Source organism: Hippopotamus amphibius, chromosome 14, assembly GCF_030028045.1.
Source record: "Hippopotamus amphibius kiboko isolate mHipAmp2 chromosome 14, mHipAmp2.hap2, whole genome shotgun sequence".
NCBI classification, from domain to species: Eukaryota; Metazoa; Chordata; class Mammalia; order Artiodactyla; family Hippopotamidae; genus Hippopotamus; species Hippopotamus amphibius.
This window is the reverse complement of record NC_080199.1, coordinates 470,808-479,501: the sequence shown is the minus strand read 5'-3', so window position 1 is coordinate 479,501 and position 8,694 is coordinate 470,808. Positions and strand designations below refer to the sequence as shown.

General features: G+C 58.9%; 1 protein-coding gene across 1 annotated transcript; it reads right to left on the bottom strand.

The window, feature by feature from the left end:
- Positions 1–509: 509 nt before the first annotated feature.
- Positions 510–5,330, bottom strand: ATP4B (ATPase H+/K+ transporting subunit beta). Its single transcript, XM_057707771.1, has 7 exons — positions 5,219–5,330; positions 4,725–4,853; positions 3,735–3,848; positions 3,427–3,626; positions 2,631–2,687; positions 1,497–1,595; positions 510–1,010 (listed from the first exon to the last, which is right to left on the bottom strand). Exons 1-7 carry the CDS (start codon positions 5,328–5,330, stop codon positions 849–851), a joined length of 873 nt encoding a protein of 290 aa, XP_057563754.1. The 3' UTR covers positions 510–848.
- Positions 5,331–8,694: the final 3,364 nt, after the last annotated feature.

Sequence of the window (8,694 nt, the reverse complement as noted above, 5' to 3'; positions counted from 1 at the left end):
TTGGCCGTGCCGAGCAGAGACGCCCCCGCGTGGGTCCCGGTGGCCTTCGGGGCTGTGCTGCGGGGCCCCCGCCGTGAGGCTAGGGCTCTGGGCCACCCGCTCCTCTGGGGTCAAACGTGGGCAACGGGAGAGCAGGTTTGCCTTTGGGACAGAACGTGCTTGTTTCAGGGTCCCCAGAGGCTGGAGGGGAGGCTGCGCTCCAAGGAAGGTCGCCTCTGGGGTCTGGGCTCTGCTGCACGGGGACGCCCTCGCGTCCGGGAGCCGCGCGTCCTCGAGGGCCGCCCCTCCCACTCCGGTTTGTAATTTCCCCGACTTGCAATTGAAAGGGTTAAGGAAAGAGGTTTTTTAGTTAATTAAATTTAGTTAATTCTTTTTCAGTTAATCTAACTACATTTTAGTTAATTTGATGTTTTAGTTAATTCTTCCCCCTCATCAGGAAAGACATGACTCTTTCATGTAAATTAAGAGCGAATTTAATAAACTTGATTTTTACAGTTTAAGAATCGCCTTTTTAAAGCCGCGGTTCAGAAGGCACGAAGCCGTAGGTCAGTAGTGCCCACGTGCGACTGGTCTTTACAGTGACGTATAGAAAAATAAATCACAGCAGGAAAGGTGAGGTCCACGTGGAAGAGACGAGTCCTTCTGGGGTCTCGTGAGCTGCACGGCTGCTGCCTTAGGGGCTCCATGTTAGCCTGTTTCTAGTGTAGCTACATATTCTATCTAAAAAGTGACAGATTTGATCGGATTCTGACGCCGGGGAGCTCGGCAGCGGAGCCACCGCGGTGCTGGGTTTGGCTGGGCGTGGCGTCTGTGGTCATCCTGCGCCTGGGGGCAGCCGCCTGGCTCCTCTACTTCTGGATTTTAAGCTTGAACGCCACCTTCCCCTCGTAGGGGTCGTGGGGGTTGTCGAAGGTCACGTGCTCCGCCAGGACCTTGCACACGATGACGACCTCCCGGTTCCTGGGGACGTTGAGGAGCTTTGCGGCCACCAGGGGGTTGCTGTAGTGGGGCTGAAGCGGACACGCGTGAGGACCCTCGCAGGCGGCTGGGCGCTGGGCGGGGCGCTCGCGTCGCCCGAGGGCCGCCGGGGACTCTCTGGGACACCAATGTCTCCCTGCTTAGAACGGGAGACTTGGCCTGGGGCGGGGGGGGGGGGGGGCAGACCGGTGACAAATTCAACTCCAAATTACACTGGGGAAAATTAACATAAAAACAACACAGAAGATAAAGCAAGCGATTTGGAGAAAATGATTTAAGATGGACGAGCTGTTCTCGAAGGGCCTTCTCGGGAGGCCCTTGGAAGGTAAGAGATTAGATCTGATGTCTATTTTGCATGAGAGCGTGTTTTCAGGTAGTTAGGAGGGCGTGGGTTTGGGACACACCTGGAGATTAAGTGGAGATGAAGGCCAAGTAAGGCCTGGTTTCATTTTTACAGGTAAAATGCGTATGGCTTTCCGGTTCCAGAGCTGCTGTCGGGGGCAGTGACGCACACGTACCTGGGCCTTCCCTCCGTAGTAGGGGAAGTAGTGAAGGCTGTAGGTGCCGTTGGGCGGGAAGTACTCCACCTGCAGGGCCGGGCCGTCCCGGTGCTGGTCCTGTGGGCGAGGGGCTGCGGTGAGAGAGGCCGATCCGGTGCACGCGTGCGTGTGTATCTGTGCGTGCCTCTGCACATGTGTCCACGTGTGTGTGTGTGCCGTGCAGGGGACCACACGTGCAGCTGACATAAGCTAGAGAATCTATTGAGTGTAATTTGTTAGTTTGCAAGACCCCGGGTGACTTATCAAACTTGTGCTTTTCCCATTTTAAACCCTCTCAGGATAAAAAGGTGGCAGAGCCAAGCGTGTGCGGATGAAAGCCCGTGAGGCTGGGGGGCGGATCCGCTGAGCCTGGGGAAGGGCCCACGCGCTTCCTTTCATTGTCAGGCTCCGCGAATTGCCCTGTGGGGGCTTGAGCGCGTCTGAGAGCGGAGGAAGGGCACTTTGGTGTCTGTGAAAACCCCAAGTCAGCCTACACGTGTGTGGTGGAGAAAACTAAGAAAGGAAAACCAGAACAGGATGAACCCTGCGCCCCGGGGAGACGGCAGGCTTTGGGGTGGGGTCGCCCCGGTGGGGCACCCGTGCTCACGGCAAAGAGCCTTGGCGGAGGGCATAACTGTGAAGACCAACTTTAGAAAATATTCAACGAAGACAAACTTGGTTTTTCCGTGTTGTACTTAAAAACGTGTTTTGAGAAAAACTGGACTAAATCAATGCCAACTGTTGGCAGCACGTGTACACACTCTGCCAGGTGACGGTAGCTGTTGGTCCCTGGCATATTTCTGTAAATAAGCAAATAGAAAGGACAAAGCGGTGTAGTAGAAGTGCCTCGGATTTTCCAAATAGCCACAGACATCTTGGAGTGGGTTGGTGATACACTGTCCCAGAGGCGTCTTGAAGCAAAGCAATGACAGGCGTTGTTTTCCTACCGGTTTTTAATCCCCTGAGATAAACCCACCTTCCGTGAAGGGTCATGCAATTCGCGGCCCTGGTTTATGAGGCGGACGGTGGAGATGATTTTAGGGGCAAGCAGATCAGTGTTTCCCACAGGTCTTCCAGCCTAAACAAGACAGCTGTGGCCGGTCAGTCACTCACCAGGAAGGTGCAGTCCACCCTGGGGGCCGTGCTGTTGCCGGGGAGAAACCTGACGATCTGGAAGGGAAAGGCTGGGACGTGGCCTCTGAGCCCGTCTCTGGGTGCGGAGGGCGGGCAGGGTCTGGGACGGAGGTGCCGACTCCTGCCTCAGACCAGAAGCCCCGCCCCGGGCTGTGGCCGTGGCCGTGGCCGGCCGGTGGCGGAGCGGGCGGCAGGGTCCCCGCCTGCAGGTGGCCCAGCCTCCGCGCGCCGGGCCCCCGGGGGCTCCCGCCGGTGCCAGGCGCTGCGGGTGCCAGGGCCCCGCGCCGCGCCCACCTCCCTTGGGGGGACCGCCGCCCCCCCACGCTGCACGTGTGCGCGGCCGCCGTGACCGCACCGAGCACCGCGCGCCCGTGCGCGGCCTCCCCGGCCTCTTGGGAGGGAACGTGGACAGCGCCACGCGGGTGCCCGGGGCCCCTCCCCGCGCCGCCCCGCCCTCCCCAGGTCCTGGCGAGACGCGCGCTCTCCCCGCCGCGTGGCCGTGCCTCCCGTGGTTCACCGTGTTCTCAGGCTCGGCCTCCCTCTGTGCCTGGACGGTTCCCAGGCGCCCTCCGCGCGCGGACCTTGGCCCGGCCTCCCCTGGCCGCTGCGCACACGGGGCTGCCCCGGGCGCTGCGGCTCGGGGAGCGGGCGCCACGGCCAGGGAGGCGGCGGGTCTGGAGGGTGGCTTCCGTTGTGTCGGAGGGAAGGCAAGCGCGTGGCCAGCGCGTGGGGGGGGCGGGGGGGGGCCCTTCTCCCCTCTGATCCCCGCACTCACCCTGTTCATCTTGATGATGAAACATGGCTTTCCTTCCGCAAAACCGAAGGTGGGGTCCGGCCGGCCGGAGCAGTTTTGCAGCATGTCTGCTGTGAACTTGCAGGAGAACTTGGTGTGGTTCGGGGCCAAGAAGCTCTCCTGGAAGAAGTACCTCTCGGACGTGCAGTTGATGTTGGCCTCCTGGGCCGCGGGCGAGTAGCCTGGGGGATGGACGCGCCTGAGGCCCCGCCTGAACGTCAGCCCCTGCCCCACCCCGGGGTTCCTTAGAAAAGGAAGGAATGGAGACTGAGGTGCATTTTACACTTTACCCGCCAGGAAGTGGTGCAGGGCCTGCGTGAGTCCTGTCCAGGTCCTGTTGTCAGACACGTTGTAGGAAATGTCCAGGCCTTTCTCCCCGTAGACATCTGGCCTCAAGGTCACCCCTGGAGAGAGGACGTGACGCTTGGTATGTCGTTGCACGTCCGGGCTGTTTGCTGCGGGGTTGGCCCTGGCTTGGGGGAGGCCGTTGCTGCCAGGCCAGGTCCAGGCCTTCGAGGGCCCCCCTGCAAGGAGGCTGCAGCCAGGGGGGCCCGGGACCCTATCTGGCAGCCAGGGGACCGTGCCGTCACACAAGGTCCCTCCCGCAGGAGCCCCGCCTGCCTGCCAGCCTCTGGGTGTGGGGCAAACTCTATTACGGTGTGTTCTCACGTTTGTGATCTACTACGTGCTGTTCTGAAATTACATTGAATTCCTCCATATTTTATCCGTTATTTGATTCTAAAACTTGACCCCCAGTTGTCATGACGATCTGTAGAGGATCCACTGAGGGCGGCTGCCTCTGCGCCTTCCAGGGCACAACTCGGTCGGTGCTGCTGTTGGATGTTCTTGGGATGTTACCTTCCTCAGAAGGAGTTAAGGCCGCAGGGGTGACAACACTCTGAGTAGCTGGGCCGGAAGGAACTCTGCTTCCTTCACTGCTCCCTCCCTCCCTCCCTTCCTCCCTTTGCTTTTAATTTTACAGTTGCCCCAGGTTAACTGGCCGCGTGGGGAAGCCTTGGCCCAAACACCATCCCCAGGATTTCAGTCCCGTCACCACAACTCTCTCTCGCGCCCAGGAGAGCAGCCCCTGCGCCTGGACGGCACGCGTGCTCCGCTCTAACTTGCAGCTGCGGAGGCAGGGCTCCCGCAGGAGAGCAGCTCGGTGCTCCCCTCCCCCCTCGTGGGTCCCCTGGAGACCGACCTGTCCCCTCCCCGACACCCTGCCCCGGGGCCGTGTCCTGAGCCGGCGGCCCGGGGCGGAGCGGGGCCGGCGCTGGTACCTGGGGACTTGAGCTGGTCCTGGTAGTCGGGCGTGTACGGGTCCACCGTGCACATCAGCACGTAGATACACAGGGCGAAGAGGCCGGTCATGACCACGTAGAAGGCCACGTAGTAGAGGCTGATCCACACTGCGGGCAGAGGCGGCTCAGACGCAGTGACGGCGGCTACACGTGTGCCGCCCGCCGTGCCCTGTCTCCGGGGCGCCCGCCCCTCTAACTGGTTCCAGGCCGTCCTCCGCACCCCAATAACCCACAGCCCTCAACTTACAAGGCTTTTTAAGAACTCTAGTTTTAGGAACAGAGCTTTAAAACCGCGCGTCTCAAATCTGTGGCTGATGCCAGCAGCCCCCCTCGCAGGTGCCCAGGGTCGGGCTGTCGGCGGGGGGGACCTCCGGGGTCGCCCGGTGGGGGAGATGAGGCCGGCCAGGCCTGCGTCCGGGCACCGGGTCTGCCAGCCCCCGCCCCTCCCCGCGGCCCTGCCGCGCTGCACGGACCCCAGCGGGACAGCGTCCGGCCCAGCATCTGGCCCGTGTCCGGGTTCCAGCAGTAGCGCTGAAACTCCTCCATCCTCTGGCTGCATGACTTCTTCTCCTGCAGCGCCGCCATCGCCCGCGCCTGCCCACGGCACCGGGGGGAGGACGGCCCCCTGCGTTTTATGGTCTCCCCCTCAGAGGTCAAGGGCGTCGCGGCGCCAGGTGCCAGGGGGAGCCCGGCAGGGCGTTATCGCCGCGCAGCCGCCAAGCCCGGCGCCCGGCTGGGCCTGGCAGGTTCCCCTGCCGTCAGGTGCCCCTCCGCCCCCTCCCCGGGCAAACCAGGGCGGCTCACCTCTCCTCCCGGTGCCCTTGGCCGGGAACTTTATCTGCTCTGATAAGGAGCAAGGAGGCCGGCCGGGCGCTTGGCTCTGCCCGCTCTCACCTGCGTCGGGAGGAAGATGTGCAGAGAGCAACGCTCCCGGTGGCCGAGATGCTCCCGGGTCTGGGACCCCGGGGTGGGGTGGGCGTCCCGCCGCTGGAGAGCCAAGCCTGCCGGTGCCCATGGAGGCTGGACGTGGGGTGCAGGGGTTGCCGTCACTCTTGAGCTGAGCGTCGGTGATGAGCGGGGCGCCCTCTGAGAGCCAGTCGTGGGGCCTGCAGGGCTTCGTGTCTACGGAGGGATTCCCAGCCACACAATCTGGAGGCTTTTCGAAACCGAGTGCACGCCAGTCCCCGGGGGGGCTGCTGAAGTGCAGAGCCTGACCCCGCGGGGACCCCGTGGGCTGGGAGCTCCCGTGGGCCGTGCTCGTGGCTGCAGGACCGTGACAGTGTCTAGGCAGGGGACGCTCAGCCCGGCAGTTACATCCACGTCACCTGGGGCACCTTGCCAACCTCTGACACCTGTCCCACCCCCGAGTTTCTGAGGGAGCTGTCTGGCCAGGTGGCCTGAGTGTCTGGACAACTGTGAGCTCCCAGACCACCTGGGTGTGTGGCCAGAACCAGAGGCCTCGGCGGTCTACCCAGCGGGCCGTGCCAGCTGCTCCCTGGAGGGCAGTGCCCGGCGAGTGTGATGGGCCGCCAAGGCCTCTCTGCAGGTGTTCAGTAGCCAAGGCAGGACCCGATTGAAAGGGCGGGGCTTGTGCGCAAAGACTGAGACGTTCACCCACCGGCACCTTCCCTCTGAGGGACCCACGTAGCCACGTTGGAAGGTTTCTTCGGTGATGAGAAGGATGAAAAGCCTCCAGCCGTTCAGGATGATTTAGAGTCGGTCAGCAAAGCAACACCCTAACGTGCTGGTGGAGCCGCAGCCATTAGCTGGGGCGCGTAGTTTCTTCACAGACCGATCCTCGGCGTCTTCCCTCACACTGTTCCGTTCACAACGCTGTAACTTCAGGGCAGTGAACACACTGCCTGTGGTGTCCCCGTCCCCAGCCTGTGGGCCTGGGACCCCTGCGCCGAGGCCGGAAGACGCAGGCAGCAGCTGCTGGTGCAGAATCAGCGCCACCCGGCCTGCGAAGCGCAGAGGGTCGTGGGATGGGCCGGTACGGACTCTTCCCAGAAGCCTTTGAACCAAACCCTCCACGGTCTCTGATTCTCAGGAGCATGAACGTGGTGCTGCCTGCACACGTGTTGTCACGGTGACCTTCTCGGGACACGAGTCCGGGGCGGGCACCGGGAGAGGGCCTCTTCCTGCCCAGCACGCCCTGTGGGACAAGGTGGGACAGACGCCCCGAAAGAGTGAGCTCAGACAATGTGGGGACTCCCTCCCAACTTCCCGCGGAGGGGCGTTCGACTCCCACCCCCCTCCCCCCGGCAGCAAGAGCCGGAGTCCACCCCTGCATTGCTGCCGTGGGGTCAGGGAAGCCCACAAAAACCCAAGGACTGAATAATAGCAAGAGTCTCGGGTTTCAATGGATAATCACTCCTCAGGGTGAGAACTGGGAGGATCTCAACATGGATTAAAACCAGGTGATCGGTGGATGCTGAGACCGAGGTGACAGAGGCTGGGATATTCTGACGCTCTGAAAATGCTTCAGCAAGCAATTGTGAACGTGCTTGAAACTAATGGAAAAATAGAAGTAGAAAGTTTAAGGAAGGAAATGGAAGATACAAAGAAGAACCGAACAGAAATTTTAGATTCAAAAAATACAACAACCAGGAACTTCCCTGGTGGTGCGGTGGTTAAGAATCTGCCTGCCAATGCAGGGGACACGGGTTTGATCCCTGGTCCGGGAAGATCCCACATGCCACGGAGCAACGAAGCCCGTGAGCCACAACTACTGAACCTGCATGCCACAGCTACTGAAGCCCGAGTGCCTAGAGCCTGTGCTCCGCAACAAGAGAAGCCACGGCAATGAGAAGCCCGTGCACCACAATGAGGAGTAGCCCCCGCTCGCCGCAACTAGAGAAAGCCCGAGTGCAGCAACGAAGACCCAACACAGCCAATAAATAAATACATAAATAAATAAATCAATAAAATACAACAACCAAATTCAGAAGCTCAAAGAATGGATTCAACAGCAGAAGGGAGGGGACAGAGGAAAGAATCACTGACATGGAAGGAAAAACAGTAAAAATTTCCAGATTTGAACAGTAGAGAGAAAGTAGAGCCAGGAAAAAGAGCAGAGCCCTAGTGACCCCGGGGGCGGCAGTAAAGACCTAATACCTGTGTCATCAGAGTCCTGCAAGGAGAGAAGAGAGACTGGGGCTGAGGCATAAACCTTCAGATTCAAGAAGCTGAGAGAACCCCAAACAAAGTACCCCCCCAAATCCATGCCAACTTGCATCATAATTTAACTTTTGACTATCAAAGACATGCACACAAAACCCTAGAAAGCGTTTGCAATTGCTCAAAACAAAAAGGAATATTTAGGTGTTGATCGAATAAAAGATGTATAGAACTTGTATGCTGAAAACTACATAATGTGATGAAACAAAAATCTAAATAAGTGGAGACACGTATCGTGTTCACAGGTTGGTAGACTCTGCACAGTTAAGACGTCAGTACTCCCCAAACTGATATACACAATTTCTATCAAAATTCAAGAAAGATTTTTTTTTTTGTATCTATAGACAAGACTATTCTAACATTTATTTAGAAAGGCTAAGGAACTAGAATACGTAAATATTTTCTTCTTTATTTAGACTACTTTGAAAATATTTTTTAAAAAGAAAAATAAGGTAGGAAGAGTCGGTCTACTCAATTTCAAGGCTTATTATATAAACACAGTCATCAAGACAGTGTGGTGTTGGTGGAGGGACAGACACAGAGAACAGTGACTAGAACAGAAGACTCAGAAGCAGAGCCACACAAATGTGCCAAGCAGATTTTGACAAACTCGGTGAAGCGAATACGGCCTTTTCCACACATGGAGCTGGAACAGTGGGCCGTCCAAGAGCCCGGACCTACGCCTCACACCTTGCAAAAAAGTTCACTCAAAATGGTCATGAATTAGAATGTAAAAAGTATAGGGACTTCCCTGGTGGCTCAATGGTTG